Below are 20,126 nucleotides of genomic sequence, written 5' to 3'. Positions count from 1 at the left end.
TCAGAATAATCTTATTCATTCATTCACCAAATTATTTACCAGTTACCTGCTATGAGCCAGGCATTGCTTGGAGCTTGGAATACAGCAATGATGAGACAAAGCCCTTGCTCTTTGAATTTATGTTTTAGTGGGGAAAGCTTGACAGACAATGAAGTGAACAAATAAATAATTTCGAGTAACAATACCTACTATAAAGAAAAAGAAAAGAGGGTTAAAAAAAGAGTACACGTGTATGTTTGGGGGGACTATTTTAGATAGGGAAGACTTTTCTGCAGAGGGAGTATTTGAGAAAAGAACTGAATGAGTTGAGATCTGGAGAAAAGAACATTGCAGCAGAAGAAAGAGAAACCTAGTGTAACCAGAGTGAAAGAGAAAAACAGGACGTAGTAGGGAGATGACTGCCAGTGAAGAGTTTTAAAACTGGACAATGACAAGATCTGACTTAGATTTTGAAAAGAGTGCTGTGGCTGCTGTGTAGAGAACAAATTACATAAAGAACAAGACAGGAAGCAGAGATCAGTTGGGAGTCCACTGCAATAGTCTAGGTAAAACATGATGAGGGATGTACCAACAGAGGTGATGAGAAGTGATTAGATTTGGAATACTTCCTTAGAGAGGAGCTACCAGAACCAACTTTTATTTTTAATTTTTTGAGCAAGATTAGCCCTGAGCTAACATCTGCTGCCAATCCTCCTCTTTTTGCTAAGGAAGACTGGCCCTAAGCTAACATCCGTGCCCATCTTCCTCTACTTTATATGTGGGACGCTGCCTCAGCATGGCTTGACAAGTAGTGTGTAGGTCCACACCCGGGATCCAAACTGGTGAACCTCAGACTGCCAAAGTAGAACATGCAAACTTAACCACTATGCCACCAGGCAGGCCCCAACCAACTTTTATCTTTAAACTTCAAACTGACAGAAAGTGCTGATGGATTGGATGTCAAGTGTTAAGCAAAGAATGAGGGTCAACTCCTAGGGTGTTTTTTTGGTGTGTGTGTGAAGAAGATTGGCCCTGAGCTAACACCTGTTGCCAATCTTCCTCTTTTTGCCCAGGGGATGCCGCCACAGCATGGCTTGACGAGCAGTGTCTAGGTCTGTGTCTGCAAACCCTGGGCCTGCTGCAGCAGAGCATGCAAACTTAACCACTACACCACCAGGTTGGCCCCAACTCCTAGGTTTTATGGCCTGAGCAACTGGGTGAATGGTAGAGATACATTGCTAAGTTGGAGAACAATGAAGGATGAACAGGTTTGGGTAGGCTTGTGGGAAAATCAAGGTTCCAGTTTTAAATATACTACTAGAGATCCAAGTAAAGACACTAAAGAAAGAAAAAGAAAAAAAGCAGGTGGATATATCAGTCTAGAGCTCACGGGAGACTTGGATAGAGCTGGAGATATAATTTTGGAAATGTTCAGTAAAGAGACAACACTAGGGTCAAGAGAACTGAGAGAGCTCATTGAGAGAGCAACTAAAGAGAGAGAAGGTGGCTGAAGAGTGAGACTTGGGATAGTCCAACATTTAAAGATAAAGAAGAACTGGCAAAGTGAATTGAGAAAGAATAGCCAGTGAGGTAGGAGGAAAACAGGAGAGTGGACTGGAAAGACTGGAAGAAGCAAAGACTAGGCTTGCATAGTAACAAAACTTACAAGATTAGTCTAATAGTCTAGGTGTTATGGACTGAACTGTGCCCCTCCAAAAGAAAATACCTATGTTGAAGCCCTAACCCCCAATGTGACTATACTTGGAGATAGGGCTTTCGAGGAATTAACTAAAGTTAAATGAAGTTATAAAGGTGGGCCCTAATGCACTAGGACTGGTGTCCCTACAAGAAAAGGCAGAGAAACCAGTGCTTGCTCTCTCTCTCCCTGTCTGTGGATGCAGAGAGAAAAAGCCACATGAGGACATGGTGAGGAAGCAGCCATCAGCAGGTCAGGAAGAGAGCCCTCACCAGACACTAACCCTGCTGGCACCTTCATATTGGACTTTGAGCATCCAGAAAATAAATGTGAGAAAATAATGTCTGTGTAAATACATGAAAAAGTGCTCAACATCTCTAATCATCATACAAATGCAAATCCAGACCATAATCTGATATTACTTCACATCTGTTAGGATGGCTATTATCAAGATAAAAGAAGCGTTGGAGAGGATGTGGAAAAAAGGGAACCCTTGTACATTGTTGGTGAGAAGGCAAATTAGTACAACCATTATGGAAATCAGTATGGAGGATCCTCAAAAAATTAAAAATAGAACTACCATTTGATCCAGCAATCCTAGCTCTGGGTAAATATCCAAAGGAATTGAAATCAGGACCTTGAAGAGATACCTGTATTCCCATGTTCATTGCAGCATGATTCACAATAGCCAAGATATGGAAACAACATATATGTCATTCCACAAATAATGAATGGATTAAGAAAATGTGGTGTATGTACGTGTGTATATATGCGTGTGTGTGTATATATGCATACTCATATATACAATGGAATATTACTCAGCCTTAAAAAAGAAGGAAATTTTGTCATTTGCAACAACATGGATGGAGCTGGAGGACATTACGACAGGCAAAGTAAGCAAGATACAGAAAGAGAAATATTGCATGATGTCACTTATACATGTAATCTAAAACAGTCATACTCATAGAAGCAGAGAATAGGATGGTGGTTGCCAGGGGCTGGGGGGAGGGGAAATGGGGAGGTGTTCGTCAAAGGGTACAAAGATTCAGTTATTCAGGATGAATAAATTCTGGATGTCTAATGTACAACATGGTGACTACAGTTAAAAATACTGTATTGTATACTTGAAATTTGCTAAGAGGTTAGATCTCAAATCTTCTTAACACACACATGTACACGCTGTAACTATGTAGAAGTGATGGATATGTTAATTAGTTTGTGGTGACCACATCACAATATATACATATCGAAACATCAAGTTGTACACTTTAATATATACAATTTTTATGTCAATGATATCTCAACAAAGCTGCTTAAACAATAAGTATCTGCTGTTTAAGCCACTCAGTGTGTGGTATCTTGTTGTGACAGCCCAAGCTGACTAATATATCGAGGTTAGAGACTAAGGAGATAGCAATAGAAACTGTAGACAAGAGATTTAAGTGATATTAAAGAGTTGTAGAATGCACAAAACTTAGCAACTGACTGGATATAAGGGGTAAAAGGAGAGTCAAAGAACACTGCAAGATTTTAAGTGGGATGACTAGGAAGATGGTGGTGCCATTAACTAAAATAGTGAGTGCAGAAAAAGAAGCAAGCTGAGACAAAAAGATAGATGATAAACACCCAAAGGAAATTTCTTTTTAGGAAACACTTGGAAATGAGACTGGTAGAAAATGAGATGTAAGGGCTAGATATATGAATTTGGAGAGTTATCAGCATAAAGATGACTGATGTAGCTGTTAGATCCTTTATTTGTAGAAGACAAAAAAAAAAGGACAAAAAAAAGAACAGTGGGCAACTCTGCAAATAGGAGGCAAGTAGGGCCAAAGAAAAGAAACAGAAAATATAGGAGAAACAGATAAGAGATATAGAAGAATCAGTAGAGCAGAGAAGCCAGGCAGCAGAGTTCCTACAGCGGGTAGTCAATAGCACCCAAAGAGATAGAGTGACCAAGGAGACACGGACTCAGAAAAGGACACTGGCCGGTCACTGAAGATTACTGGTGATTCCAGGGAGAAGAGCTTTTGTGACAGTGGTGGTGGCAGAAGTCAGACTACAAGGAATAAATGAATGTCTTGATGGAAAGAAAATAGAAGCAGGAAGTATAAGCTACTCTTTTTAAAAGCTTGACAGTGAAGGGAAGGACAAAGAGAAAAGGAAGTGGCATGAGCATGCAATGTACAGCAGGACAAAGGAGAGATTAAAGATACAAATTTGGAAAAATAAAGGCACTATTTTAAAGTAATCAGACATGTTTTAATATTTCTCAAATAACAATACAAAATATCTTTAGAAAGTCTATTTTTAAGTTATTTGATACTTCAATGACAATGGAAGCTACCTAATCTTTCATTAAAAATTTATATAAAATTAAACTACATATTCCAGTAAAGATATTCGTAAAAGTATATTAACTATTCTTTACAAACTTCCAATAGATGAACATATTAGAACTTTCTTTGAAAATGTTCAGGGTCCATAACATAGGTCTAAGTATAAGAAAAAAGTATGCATATCAACAATAACCTTCAAGTATTCACAACTGATTCCCTCTTATGTAGTCCAAAACGGATGCACATGATGATGAATTATGAGGTCAGTGATTTCTTTTTAAGCAGTGAAAATTTTTCTTTAAATAAAAGTTAGATGGAAGTTCATTACATGAAATGAAAACCTAAGGTGTTCTGGTTGAATGAAGAAGGCTCTTCTGAGAATTCCTAAGTATCTCTATGGATTATCCAGAAATAGGCAGAGTACAGTCTGAAAACCATGGAATTATTGAGAGAACAGGACTTGAGGGAAGAGAAAACCTGAGCTATATAACTGGAAAACCAAAGGAAGGTGGCAGAAGTGGCTGTTGACTAAAAGAAAGCTCATTTTTCAACCCAAATCCTTTCCATAAATTGAGGTAGCCCATAAAAATATGAGTCTTATTTAAAGATGATTTAAGAATTTTTTTCCTTTCTTATTAATATGTTTTAATATATAAAAAATTCTTAATGTGTCTAACAGTCTTGTTTTTATGTGCTTGAGGAAAGATCTCATTTAGTTTTTCCTCCCTATTAATTTTACAATTTATTTTAAAAGACTAAAGACTAAAATATGTTTGGAAATAGTTATTGGAAATCTGTTAACAGCCTGTTTCTAGTTGTGGATATGAAACTCTGTATGATTCAAATTTGACAATATTAAAATCCTCATTAGCTATAAAGAAAGACATGCTAATTTTTACTACCAAAACACATCAGCTTTTAAGTAATTCGTCTACCATCATGAGGGAACAAAGAATAAATGCCCTGTCCATATTTATTTCCTACCTTGTTTAATTTTTCCTACCTTGTTTAATTGGCAAGACCCTACTCCGAAATGATTTGGCTTTCCCTGGGTCATGGCAATTTCCACTTCGGCCATAGCCACTGAAGCTAGATGAAGAAAATGGCCCGTCCAGTTCATCATCGAGTAAATATAGTGAAAGCCCTTCAGCAGCATCTGAAACTTACAATTTAAAAGACTGTAATGTTAACACAATTATTATATATTCAGGAAAGATAAACAGGCTGTTTTTAAAACTCTCTCTCATTCAGTTATTTTACTCTAATATCAAAATGACAAGTTGTTTGAAGAAGGAAATATAAATATTTTGAGAACAAATGTTTTAACACATCATTAAACTTTCAAGCACAGAAAGTCAGAAAAACTTGTCCAAAGACACCATCTCCCCATATAACGAATCCTCAAGTCTTATGTTGGCAAATCTATTGTAGATGAGTACTCTGAGATATTACAGATGTTAAAAATCATAAAGTCACAGAATTTTAAACCCAAAGAGACTTTAAATTTCATCTATTCTGAAGATCTTCAATTTAAAAATGAAGAAACTGAATGCTATAGCCTACTGTCTTACCCAGAGCCACAAAGCTAGAGAGAAGAATTAGGACTACAAAACAACATTTCTAAATCCAAATCCTTGTTCTTTGTGCTATAAACCATACTGCCTCTTCTATATCCTAATATCCGCATGAAAATGAAATACACAACAACAAAAACAAAACACATATTTACCAGGAGACGAGAAAGGAGAGCTAGTCCTGGCATAAGACACTGAGGTATTCTGGTCATTTTTAGGCTGCAACTTCATTTGTTTCTGTTTCCCTTTTGGACTACAAATAAAAATATATAACAATGAACATTTTTTCTATTAGTAAGATATTATGATAGATAGCATGATATAAAATGTTTAAATTGACAAAAGAAGAAATGCTGCAAATTGGTAATATGAAAAAAGTAATGATTAAATGACATAAAATGACAAAAAAAGAAAATTATAGGCCAATATCACTAATGAACATAGATGCAAAAATCCTCAAGAAAATACTAACAAATTGAGTACAACAAAACATTAAAAAGACCACCCTCAATGATCAAGTGGGATTCATTCCAGGGATGCAGGGATGGTTTGACATCCAGAAATCTATCAATGTGATACACCAAATCAACAAAACGAATAATAAAAATCACATGATCATCTCAATAGATGCAGAGAAAACATTTGACAAGACACAACAATCATTTATGATAAAAAACTCTGAATAAAATGCATACAGAGGGAAAGTACCTCAACATAATAAAGGCCATATATGATAAACCACAGCCAACATCATACTCAGTGGTTAAAAACTTAAAATTATCCCTTCAAGAAGAGAAATAAGACAAGGAAGCCCACTTTCGCCACTCTTATTTAACACAGTGTTGGAAGTCCTAGCCAGAGCAATTAGGCAAGGAAAAAAAATAAAAGGGATGCAAACTAGAAAGGAAGAAGTAAAACCGTCTCTATTTACAGATGGTATGATTTTATATAGAGAAAACCCTAAAGAATCCATCAAAAATCTATTAGAAATAATAAATGAATAAAGTTGCAGGATAAAAATCAAGATATAAAAATCAGTCGCATTTCTATATATGAACAACAAAATAGCAGAAAGAGAAATCAAGAATACAAGAATCTCATTCACAATCATAACAAAAAGAATAAAATGCTTCAGAATACCTAGGAATAAATTTAACCAAAGAAGTGAAAAATCTGTACACAGAAAACTATAAGACATTATTGAAAGAAATCAAAGAAGACACAAAGAACTGGATATCCCACGCTCATGGATTCTAAGAATTAAAGTCAAAATGTGTGTACTTCCTAATGCAATCTACAGATTCAATGTAATCCCTATCAAAGTCCCAATGACATTTTTCAAAGAAATAGAACAAAGAATCCCAAAATTTATGTGGAACAACAAAAAGACCCTGAAGAGCCAAAGGAATCTTGAGGAAAAAGAACAAAGCTGGAGGTATCACAGTCCCTGATACTAATCAAAACAGTATGGTACTGGCACAAAAACAGACACACAGATCAATGGAACAGAATCCAGAACTCAGAAATAAACCCACACATCTATGGGCAGCTAATTTTCGACAAGGGAGCCAATAACATACAATGGAGAAAGGAAACTCTTCAAGAAATGGTGTTGGGAAACTCGGCAGCCACGTGCAAAAGAATGAAAGTAGACCATTATCTTGCACCATACACAAAAATTAACTCAAAATGGATTAAAGACTTGAATGTAAGACCTGAAACCACACAATTTCTAGAAGAAAACAGGCAGTTCACTCTTCGACATTGGTCTTAGCAACATCTTTTCAAATATCATGTCTCACCAGGCAAGGGAAACAAAAGAAAAGACAAACAAATGGGACTACGTCAAACTAAAAGTCTTCTGCACAGCAAAGGAAACCATCAACAAAACGATAAGACAACCTAACAATTGGGAGAAGATATTTGCAAATCATATATCTGACAAGGGGTTAATTTCCAAAATATATACAGAACTCATACAAAAAAAAAAAACAACCTATTAAAAACTGGGCAAATGATCTCAACAGACATTTTTCCAAAGAAGATATCCAGATGACCAACAGGCACATGAAAAGATGTTCAACATCACTAATTATTAGGGAAATACAAATCAAAACTACAATGAGATATCACCTCATGCCCATCAGAATGGCTATTATTAAAAAGACAAGAAATAACAAGTATTGAAGAGGATATGGAGAAAAGAGAACCCTCATACTCTCCTGGTGGGAATGAAAACTGGTGCAGCCACTACAGAAAACAGTACGGAGAGTCCTCAAAAAATTAAGAATAGAACTGCCATATGATCCAGATATTCTACTTTTGAGTATTTATCCAAAGAACACAAGAACATGAATGTGTAAAGATACATGCATCCCTATGTGCATTGTAGCATTATTCACAATAGCCAAGACTTGGAAACAAGCTAAGTGCCCAACAATGGATGAATGGATGAAGAAGGATGAATGCATAAAGAAAGTAGAATACTACTCTGCCATAAAAAAGATGAAATCTTGCCATTTGCAACAACAAGAATGGACCTTGAGGGTATTATGCTAAGTGAAGCAAGTCAGATAGAGAAAGTCAAATTACCATGACTTCACTCATCAGTGGAAGATAAAAACAACAACAAAAACAGCAAACAAATACATAGATATAGACATTAGATTGGTGGTTACCAGAGGGCAAGGGGAGAGGGAGGTGGGTAAAAGGGGTAATAGAATAGGGCACCTGTGTATGGTGACAGATGTCAGTTAGTCTTTCATTGGTGAACACACATGGTCTACATAGAACTGAAATATAATGATGTATGCATGAAATTTACATAATGTTATAAACCAATGTTACTGCAATAAAATAAAATAGTGTAGGTGAGAAATGATAGCTACTTGAGAGAAGACAGTAGCAGGGAAGTGGTGAAATTTATTAAATTCTAGATATATATTGAAGAGTAGAGCTAGGCAGAATTTGTTGGTGAATTAGATTTGGTGAATAAAAATAAAGAGCTGTCAGAAACAATTCTAAGCTTTTTCGCACAAGCCAAAAAAAAATGGAATTGCCATTGATAGAGAAGGGAAATTCTGTGAGAAAGAAGAAATGGGGGATAATATGTGAAGAAAAGAAAAAAAAAGAAATGCTTCGAATTGGTAATAAGACAACATTAAATTTCAATCATTAAAATTAAAAAAAATTTTGGTATAGTAAAATCCACATAAACAAAGCTATAGGTTACCAACTGTATCTTTATACAGGTGCAAGAGTTCTAGAAAACATCCCTTGGGTCTTGGGATCCCCTTAAACTATTCAATAAACTTTAAGAAATGAGGTAAATCATACAAAATGCTTTGAAAACATAAAATGTCACATCAATGTAACATACCTAGGAGCTCTGCTACTAGATAACGAACTGCTGCTGCTTCTTAGACGTTTTCTGTACCGTGGCCTTCTCCTCTTCTGACTCTGGATTGCTGACTTGTATTCAGATATGATATTTTTAATATGACTTTCAAATAAGGCAGATAATCGCAGTGTCATGCTATAAATCTGAAAAGGCAGAAATTAGTCTTATTTTACCAACTAGTTGATTATATAAAAATCAAAACACATAAACATACCTGGAACAATATCAGCATCATCCTTTCAGACAAAACATACACACTATTTCATATACTTGAAAAATTCTACCTGAAGAATTAAAACAACATACCATTTTCACCTAAAAGTTAACAGAGATTTTTAAAAGATAATACCTAATGCTGGGAAGGGTAGGAAAAAAAGATTCTCAGACATTGCCAGTGGGTATTCTAACTGGAACAACATTCTAAAGGACAATTTGCAATATGTACCCAAAACCTAAAAATATACACATATTTTGTCTAATAATTTCACTTCTGGGAATTTATGCTAAGGAAAATAGCAGAGAATTGCCCAGAAAAAATAATTATGTTCAAGAACGTTAAAGATGTTACCATAGCATTATCCATGTAAAGTGAAAAACTAGAAACAACCTAAATCTATAGCACCAGGATACTGGTTAAATAACATAAAACCTCCACACAACGGAATACAATGGAGACAGTAAAATTCTTGTTTTCAAAAAGTAATAATGACATGGGAAAATGTTCATTATATATAAGTTAAAAAAAGGCTTCAAAATATAAAACCTACTGTTTTAAAAAATATATGAACATACGTAAGTATATATGTAACGATAGGAAATGAATGTGAAAAAAGTATGTCTGCAGAAATTAGTGAAAATTCATTTTATATAAAGGGGAAGTGGGCAAGTATATACCTATTGTGTAACTGATTCAAAAGTTAATCAGATACGAGTGATTACAAAACACAAAAATTGTTACTATTATTTTTGTTCGCAAGATATTTCAGTTCTGAGAAAACATAAAGTACTAAATGGGAGTACAAATAAACAGTTGTAACTTCCCAATATGGTTCACTACTTGTATAGTAAGGGAATATAAGTATTTAGAGCTAATCCAAATATTTCATACAAATTAATACTGTCAACCACTTTTATTTACCAAATTATTTATTGGCCATATTAAAGGGTACTTAAATTACCACGTTTTCTTTCCTTAACCCTCTCTCTGGCAGATATAAGTATTACTATAGAGTAAAGAAGAGGCAGGTAGAGAAGGGAAGAGGTGCTTACTTTCAGAATGAATATGCTAAGTGTATCTTTATGCATGCCTAATAAACTGTTTTAGAGAAGATACTGAGAATCAAACTTCAATAACTATGTCAGAATTATAGTACATACTTGTTTAGCAATTTTAAAACTGGTGAAAGAAAACTGCTTGATATATATAAGGAAATGCTTAGGTAATTAATCCACCTAATATTGGTTTTTCATACCCTTGACTTTTTATTAGAGGTATAAGCTTTGGAGTTGCTGAATATTTGGCGGACGTCCTTATAAAATTCCAGAGGACTACCATAGTTTCCTGCTTCCAAAGTTTCTTTCACAGTGCTAAAGTCCATAGGAGTGTCTATAACATCTTGATAATCCTACAAAAAAGAATGTTATTAAATACACAGTCTGGGTAACAATACTACATAATACAATGGGACCAAGATTTGCATTACCAGTTACCCAAGAAATAAACACATTGCTTTTCAATCTGTCAACTACCTCTCCCCAACCTCAAACCATCCATTTAATAGAGCTTTTTTGGAAATGAAAACAGCAGGGGTCTGTGGGAGGGCCTTAGCCCTCACCCTGCGATCAATAACCATATGACTCTCTCAAGGGACAGAATAGAAAATACAAAGCCACTGGCTTCAGCCTTACAGAGTGCATAATACGGAATTCCATTTCTTGCTTAAAGGTTGATGCAATCCCCAATTTCCCAGCTAATTGTTCAATGGAAGTACAAGATGGGATTATTCATATATAATTAAATAGCTGCATGTCACAAATTAGCTACATATTTCCAAGCTATCTCCAGTTATGAAGACATTCTACCTAAGGCATCATTAGTAAGAAGGTCAAAGTCAAACTGGCTATGTCTGTGTCTCTCTCCTATCGTTTTGTTTTTTAATGAATGTGACACTTTTGCTTCATCTAAGATCTTCAGTCTCATAGATTCAGAATTAGCTTGATTTTGATTAGGGAAGGGGGAAGATTTTTCTCTATTTTAACCTAAATCAAGTCTACTTAAGATATTACTAGGTTCATCATATGGAGTTACACCTGAAAGTTATACCTATATATACCACAACCACCAATAAATAAACATGAGTGAAATCACAGTCAGTATTAGATCCCACATCCTATTTAGAATCATTAAGAAGTAAAATCACCACATTTCTCTTGAAGGAGAAACTAAAGAGCCAGAAAAAGGGGCAAAGGAAAGCTATTATAAAAGGAGAGAAAATATTTTTCAAAGTATGAGAAACCACAATTATTCTTAATTTATCTTTTTAATTCTTTTGCTTAAATCATAAAAATCAAAAGTGTATTCCAACACGGCATGGCTTATGAAACAAAGATTTTCACAGAGGAAAAATGTGAGAACTTTGTGTAATATGATGACCAAAACTCAAAAGACCCAGTCAGCTGCTGAAGGAAGTCCCAATGGGAATAATCAGCCACAATACAGACATAATTATAAGGTGTAATTGATGTTTTCTATTCTGCTACAGTAGTTTTAGATCTATAGAAACAAACATCTATGCAGATGCTACAAAGAACACTCTTGAGAACATGTCTTGATTTAAAAAGCAAAAAATAAACCAAAAAATCAAACAAAGGTAAAAAAGAGAGTGAGCAGAATTGGAAAACAGCTTTACAAATTATGAAAAGTTCACTTACAATATGGGGATTTTAAAAAGTAAAACAACTCAAAAAAAAAACAGTATATGTCATTTCAGAGACCACTAGGCCTACCTCAGAAAGAGATCCATCTTGTTGTCTTTCCGGAACAACTGACTCTGAGGATTCTCCCTCTTGTTCTTGATGGCCCTGTTAGGGTAAAGAAGATCTATTGTGTTTCCAGACCACCACAACAAAATATCAAGACTTGAAGTGTTATTATGATTTAAGGCTCAAAGATCCATAAATAGGAATTATGTTTTTACTGATTGTACTTTAAGATGAAGGAATTCTATGCTCACTATTCTTCTTGATGTGAAAAACAGAAGACTAATTTATTCTATTCAAACTCTGTACAAACAAACAAAGCAAGCTTTGTTGAACATAATTTTGTTCCTTATTTGAATATTTTTTTCTCAACTGAAATCTGTGTATGCAGAAAATATTGATGTTTACTAATTTCAGAGGAGGGTCTGAGGTATTTCTGAAATATTGCTGTGCCTTTCTTATGAAAAAGCTGAAACAGATTTGTTATCTATACTAAAAGGTTATTCAACATATAAATAGATATACTCCTAGAAAAAGAATCCTATAATCTAAGTTCTCATGCTTTTATCTTTGATGAAAATTAATATGGTATATTGGTTACTCTAAGTGACCACATTGAATATAAATTAAACAGGGCTGACATATGTCACCAAGGGTCTATACGGTGTAGAAGTGTATTAGAAGTTATTAAAATGTATTAAACAAATATCTGAAATAAAAGCAAGAAGGAATCACAAAGGTATTTAGATTCAAATTTGGTTTAAAACTGCATGATTTACACACAAAGTGCATGACAGGCATTTTAAAAAGTCATGACTAATCATACTACCCACTTTCACCATTCAAAGATACACAAAGAAGAGGAAGGAAGGAGAGAGGGAGGAAGGAAGGGATGAAGGGAAGGAGGGAGGGAGGAAGGAGGAAGAGAGGGAGGGAGGGAAGGAAGGAAGGAAGGAAGTAAAGGGGGAAAGTGGCTCTTAACTAGATCTTAGCATGGACATATTTGGGAAATTACACTTGGGCAATTAATTGAACAACTGTATGCTTACTGGATAAGAAAGATGATCAACTGGCTGTCGAAATGGCTCTGAGTCTTCACGTTCATAAATGAGGCTCAACAGTTCTTTGCACTGTTTTCTCCAAGCATCAGGATTACACTTTAAAGACTGTCTTCTGCCTCGGCATTTGACCTGTAGATTTTAATAGAATTATACCTAAAAGCTCTTTCCTTAATTATTCATTGATTTTCTCCTGTTTTACTAATGTTAATATATCTACAGAGGATAGAGCACCTCCTATTTAAAAGTTTCTTAGTTTAGATTAGACATCATTCTCCCTGGCCAAAATATGAACAAATAGAAGCTAGATATTATATTCATGGAAAGAGCAAGAATTCAAGTGTTCTGAAATTTCATTTTAAGAATATGTGAACCTCAAATAAAACACAGATGAACAAGTTTTTTCCCTCTACCAGGTTCATAATTTTAATGCCTTGATATTTTCTGGTAGTTAAGTATATTTGACAATGGTACCATATTTTTCTTTAAATAACACTTGAACGATATATTTTGTTCTTTTAGTAAATCCTTTGTGGTCATAATAAATTCTGACCTTTCGCATTTGATGTCTTTATTATATGATATCTTTCAGTATTTTAAAGAAAAGTTTTCATTATATAGAACAAATATTTGTCTAATTATCATAGACGGGAACTATGCAGAAGAGAATTAACATAACAGACCTAAGGTTGCTATCTTTTAGCAGGGATTCTTGCAAGGCTGGCCCTTGGCTGGCATCTAGTAATTTGGCACTTGAACCGTTTCTTTAATAATAAAGGTGGTTTACCGTGCCTACACTGTTTGTACAATGTGATTAGTGCTGAACACCTGCTTTCCTGTACATTTCCTATGCTTTCCTGTTTTCTGGCAGTCTAGAATCTTGGCATGTGCTAGTCAGATGGCATCTTCATAACCAGATCCCAATAAATTCCTGGGAGACTGAGTCTCTAATCACACACATGTTGCTACATTTTCATTGCAGAGGGAAGGGTGTGCTCTGTGTGGCCCATCAAAGGAAAGAGATCATAAAGAAGTCTGCAAATGGATTCCTCCAGACTGCCTCTGTCTTTTTCCCTGTGATCCAGCTGTGTACGACTGTAAAAAACCCTACCTACTGCATCACTGTAATAAATCCTAGCAATGAGTAACAACTGGATATACTTAGTTTCCAGAGTCTTTCTAGCAACTCTCCAGACAGGTACAGTTGGTGTTAGGGATCCCACAACACAGGACGCCTGAAAACTTTTCTTATCAGCAGTTCATTTGTTCACTCACCCTTCTTCCAGATGAAGTACCAGGACCATCCGAATCTAAATCAACCATTTCTGTATCCTAAAATTAAAAGGGAGGAACAGGAGAAGATGTTAAGTTACATTCAAAGTCTTACAAATTAGATGAATATTTACAAAGAAATGGCAAATACAACCACAATTGCTCCATCATTGGACCAGGCAGCAGAACAAAGGTCGGAAAGAGACTCACTTCTCACTTCAAATGTTGCCTACATGCTGTGTACAAGATGGAAAATATACTGGGAGAAGAACAGTAAACAAGGTTCCTCTTTAAATCAGAATAGGAAATGAAGGAAGAAGTACAGAGATACCTTCCTTTTATTGACCTTTGCTTTATTGAGCGTCACAGATACTGTGGTTTTTTTTACAAATTGAAGGTTTGTGGCAACTGTGTGTTGAGCAAATCTATCAGCACCATTTTTCCAACAGCATGTGCTCACTTCCTGTCTCTGTGTCACATTTTGGTTATTCTCACAGTATTTATTTGCTATGGTGATCTATGATGTTACTATTGTAATTGTTTTTGGGTGCCACAAACTGTGCCCATATAAGACAGTGAACTTGATAAATAGTGTGTGTGTTCTGACTGCTCCACTGACTGGCTATTCCCCCATTTCTTTCCCGAGTCTCCTTGGGTCTCCCTATTCCCTCAGATACAACAATATTGAAATTAGGCCAAATAATAATCCTACAATGGTTTCTAAGTGTTCAAATGAAAGGAAGAGTCACACGTCTCTCACTTCAAATCAAAAGCTAGAAAGATTAAGTTTAGTGCGGAAGGCATGTTGAAAGCTGAGACAAGCTGAAAGCTAAGCCTCTTGTGTCAATTAGCCAAGTTTTGAATGCAAAGGAAAAGTTCTTAAAGGAAATTACAAGTGCTACTCCAGTGAACACATGAATGATAAGAAAGCAAAAACAGCCTTATTGCTGATATGAAGAAAGTTTTAGTTGTCTAGAGAGAAGATCAAACCAGGCACAACATTCTCTGAAGCTGAAGTCTAATCCAGAGCAAGACCCTAACTCTCTTCAATTCTATGAAGGCTGAGAGAGGCAAGAAAGCTGCAGAAGAAAAGTTTGAGGTTAGCAGAGATTGGTTCACGAAGTTTAAGAAAAGAAGCCACCTCCACAACATAAAAACGCAAGGTGAAGTAGCAAGTGCTAATGTAGAAGCTGTAGCAAATTATCCAGAAGGTCTAGCTAAGATAATTAATGAAGGTGGCTACACTGAACAGCAGATTTTCCATGTAGACGAGACAGCCTCCTATTGGCAGAAGATGCCATCTAGGACTTTTGTAGCTAGAGAGAAGTCAATGCCTGGCTTTTAAAAGCTTTAAAGGACAGGCTGACTCTCTTGTTAGGGGCTAATGCAGCTGGTGACTTTAAGTTGAAGCCAATGCTCATTTACTGTTCTGAAAATCTGAGGGCCTTTAAAAATTATGCTAAATGTACTCTGCCTATGCTCTATAAATGGAACCTCAAAGCCAGATGAAAGCACATCTGTTTACATCATGGCTTAATGACTATTTTAAGTCCACTATTGAGACCTACTGCTCAGAAAAAAAGATTGCTTTCAAAATATTACTGCTCATTGACAATGCACCTGGTCACCCAAGAGCTCTGATGGAGATGTACAACAAGATCAATGTTTTTTTCATCCCTGCTAACACAACATCCACTCTCTAGCCCATGGACCAAGGAGTAATTTTGACTTTCAAGTCTTATTATTTAAGAAATCCATTTCGTAAGGCTATAGCTGCAATAGATAGTGATTCCTCTGATGGTTTTGGGCAAATAAATTGAAAACCTTCTGGAAAGGATTCACCATTCTAGATGCCATTAAGAACATTTGTGATTCATCAGAAGAGGTCAAATTTTAACAGGAGTTTGGAAGAAACTGATTCCAACCCTCCTGGAAGACTTTGAGGGGTTCAAGACTTCGGTGGAGGAAGTAACTGCAGATGTGGTGGAAATAGCAAGAGAACTAGAAGTGGATCCTGATGAGGTGACTGAATTGCTGCAATCTCATGATAAATGTTTAACAGATGAGGAGTTGCTTCTTATGGATGAGCAAAGAAAGTGGTTTCTTGAGATGGAATTTACTCCTAGTGAAGATGCTGTGAAGAATGCTGAAATGACAACAAAGGATTTAGAATATGACATAAACTTGGTTGATAAAGTAGTAGCAGTGTTTGAGAGGATTGACTCCAATTTTGAAAGAAGTTCTACTATGGGTAAAATGCTATCAAACAGCATCACATGCTACAGAGAAACTGTTCATGAAAGGAAGAGTCAATCGATGCAGCAAACTTCATTGTCTTATTTGAAGAAAGTGCCCCAACCACCCCAACCTTGAGCAACTACCACCTTCATCAGTTAGCAGCCATTAACATCAAAGCAAGACCCTCCACCAGCAAAAAGATCATGACTCAGTGAAGGCTTAGATGATGGTTAGCATTTTTTTAGCAATAAAGTATTTTTTAAATAAAGTATGTATATATTTTTAAACATAACGCTATTGCACACTTAACAGTCTACAGTATAGTATAAACATAACTTTTACATGAACTGGGAACAAAAAAATTTGTGTGATTTGCTTTATTGTGCTATTTGCTTTGTCACTGTGGTCTGGAACTGAACCCAAAAGATCTCCAAAGTATGGATATATAGTGACTGGTATCTAAAGTTGTACCTTAATAATTTTTGTTGCTAGTGCCATCGACTCCTACTGACCCTGTATACAGCAAAGCGGAACTGTCCGATCTTTTTTGCGCCATGCTCTCAACTTCCAGCACTCTATCAGACAATACTCCACTGTTATTCAAAGGATTTTCACGGTCAATTTTTTCGAAAGTGGTTGGCCAGGTCCTTCTTCCTACTCTGTCTCTCATCCCGGTACTAACCAGATCCAACACTGCTCCTTCCTAGTCTGTCTTAGTCTGGGAGCTCTGCTGAAACCTGTCGACCGTGGGTGACCCTGCTGGTATTTGAAACACTGGTGGCATAGATTTTGGCATCACAGCAACAGGCAGCCATCACGGTACAACAACCAACAGATGAGTGGTGTGGTTTTCTGACTGGGAAACAAACTTGGGCCACAGCTATGAGTGCTGAATCTTAACCACTAGACCACCAGGGCTGACTACCTAAATGTTAGTATTGAAAAAAAAAACAACTTATTCTATATCACATGCTAGTTTAATATAATATAATCATGAATTATCCATGATTAATCTTTTGCTATTTCAAGAAATACATCTCTTTTTTATAGGGAATATATGAATGTGCATTAAAATCTAAGATTCAGTAAAGTACCCCTCTGACGGATAGTTTTTCAATACAAAGAGGCAAGGTCCATGCACCACTATTTACTTGGTGATGGTACAGTACATAGGTAATGCCAAGGAGAAAGCAAAAGTAGCTCATGAGCTATTGGTACCCCTTTCTAATAAAATAAAGTTGTCGAATTACATTTTACTTTAATTTTCTAACTCAGGGAGTGCTAATCTAAAAAGAGCAACATCCATTTATGATAAAATGCCTCAACAAACTAGATATAGAGGGAACGTACCTTAACATAATAAAGGCCATATTTGACAAGCCCTAGCTAATATCACGGTCAATGATGAAAGCTAAAAGCTTTTCCTCTAATATCAGGAATAAGACAGGATGCCCACTCTAGCCACTTGTATTTAACATAGTATTGGAAGTCCTAGCTAGAGCAATTAGGAAAAAAAAGCAAAAGGTATCCAAATTAGAAAGGAAGAGTAAAACTGTTTCTATTAGCAGATGACATGATATTACATATTGAAAACCCAGAAGACTCCATCAAAAAATTGTTAGAAATAATAAACAAATTCAGTAAAACTGCAGGATACAAAATCCATATACAAAAATAAGTTGTTTATTAACTATCAGAAAGTGAAATTAAAACAACAATCCCACCTGTAACTGCATCAAGAATAAAATGTCTAGGAATAAATTTAACCAAGGAGGTGAAAGCTGTACACTAAAAACTGAAGATGACACAAATAAATGGAAAGATATCCCATGCCTATGGATTGTAAGAATTAGTATTATTAAAATGTCCATACTTCCCAATCTACAGATTCAATGAAACCTCTATCAAAATTCTAAAGGCATTTTTCACAAAAAAAGAAAAAATAACCCTAAAGTTTGTACAGAACCACAAAAAAAGACTCTTAATACCAAAACAATCTTGAGAAATAAGAATAAAGCTGGAGGCATCATATTCCCTGATTTCAAACCATATTACAAAGCTGTCAAATCAAAATAGTATGGTATTGGCTTAAAAACAGACATGCAGATCAATGGAACAGTTGAGAAGACACAGAAATAAACAAATACATATGTGGTAAATTAATTTACAACACAGGATCCAAGAATAGACAATGGGGAAAGGATAGTCTCTTAAATAAACAGTTCTGGGAAAACTGGACAGCCACATGCAAAAGAATGAAACTGGACTCCTATCTTAACACCACAGGTAAAACTCAACTCAAAATGGATTAAGGACTTAGATGTTAAGACATGAAACTATAAAACTACTAGAAGAAAACAGACAGTACACTCCTTAACCTCAGTCTTGGCAATGAATTTTTTGGATTTGACAAAATCTAAGGACAATAAAAGCGAAGGCAACAAAAGCAAAAATCAACAGGTGGAACTACATTAAACTAAAAAGCTTCTGCAGAGCAAAGGAAACCATCAACAAAATGAAAAGGCAATCTATGGAATGTAAGAAAATATTCGCAAATGACGTATCTGATAAGGGGCTAATCTCCAAAATATATAAAGAACTCATACATCTCAACAACAAAAATACTAACAATCCAATCAAAGAAAGGGCAGGGAACTTAAAACAGACATTTTTTCCAAAGAAGACATACAGATGGCCAACAGGTACATGAAAAGATGCTCAACATCACTAACCATCACGAAAATGCAAATCAAAACCACAATGTGGTATCACCTCACATCTGTCAGAATGGCTATTATCAAAATGACAACAAATAAGTTTTGATGAGTATGCGGAGAAAAGAGAATCCTCGTACACTGCTGGTGCGAATGTAAATTTGTGAAGCCACTAAGAAAAACAGTATGGAGTTTCCTCAAAAAATTAAAAATAGATGAGGCCGGCCCGGTGGCATAGCAGTTAAATTACACGCTCCACTTCAGTGGCCCTGGGTTCACTGGTTCGGATCCTGGGTGCGGACTCATGCACCACTTCTCAAGCCATGCTGTGGCAGGTATCCCACATATAAAGTAGAGTAAGATGGGCACGGATGTTAGTTCAGGGCTAATCTTCCTCAAAAAAATGGGGGGGGGGGCTTTATGTAAATTAGATTTAGGGCTAGGTGGGGAAATCAGATATATGAAAAGTCTGTTGACAATATGAATTTCACTTCATTTAGAAAAACTGGTTTATGTTTGCAAATTTCCATAAAGGAAACCAAACAGTAATTGCATAAAAACTACTAAAAATGTAGACTTTCAAACCTGAACGAAATTTTAAACTACTTTAATATTTTACATATATTGTAAAGAAAAAGAATCTCTACGAAAATTTCCATCAATCAACCATTTTTTAAAAATATTTAGTGCTTTGTCCCGTTTTTAAGGGCTGGAAAATGAAGTGTTGATTTCTCATCACTGAAACCCACTAAGTCAAATAGGATGACTGGCCACCTGTCTCGGACTAACACTGTAGCAGCACTACATTTTTGGTATATGCTATCTAAATACAGGTTAAAGAATTTAATACAAAAAGATGCAGGTGTTCAGCCAGTTTTTA

At 35.6% G+C, this 20,126-nt stretch overlaps 1 protein-coding gene across 1 annotated transcript in view; it reads right to left on the bottom strand.

Moving 5' to 3' along the window:
- Window positions 1-20,126, bottom strand: part of BRWD3 (bromodomain and WD repeat domain containing 3) — a 116,196-nt gene that overhangs the window by 4,606 nt on the left and 91,464 nt on the right. Inside the window, exons 34-40 of the mRNA XM_046673240.1 lie at window positions 14,298-14,354; window positions 13,014-13,154; window positions 11,992-12,066; window positions 10,458-10,610; window positions 8,965-9,128; window positions 5,741-5,838; window positions 5,015-5,173 (exon numbers count right to left, since the gene is read on the bottom strand). Coding sequence (XP_046529196.1) covers window positions 5,015-5,173; window positions 5,741-5,838; window positions 8,965-9,128; window positions 10,458-10,610; window positions 11,992-12,066; window positions 13,014-13,154; window positions 14,298-14,354 — 847 coding nt within the window. The remainder of the gene's footprint in view (window positions 1-5,014; window positions 5,174-5,740; window positions 5,839-8,964; window positions 9,129-10,457; window positions 10,611-11,991; window positions 12,067-13,013; window positions 13,155-14,297; window positions 14,355-20,126) is intronic.

This window comes from Equus quagga, chromosome 10 (assembly GCF_021613505.1).
Source record: "Equus quagga isolate Etosha38 chromosome 10, UCLA_HA_Equagga_1.0, whole genome shotgun sequence".
Classification (NCBI taxonomy): domain Eukaryota; kingdom Metazoa; phylum Chordata; class Mammalia; order Perissodactyla; family Equidae; genus Equus; species Equus quagga.
The sequence above is the reverse complement of the archived record's forward strand: the minus strand, read 5'-3'. Positions and strand labels throughout refer to the sequence as shown.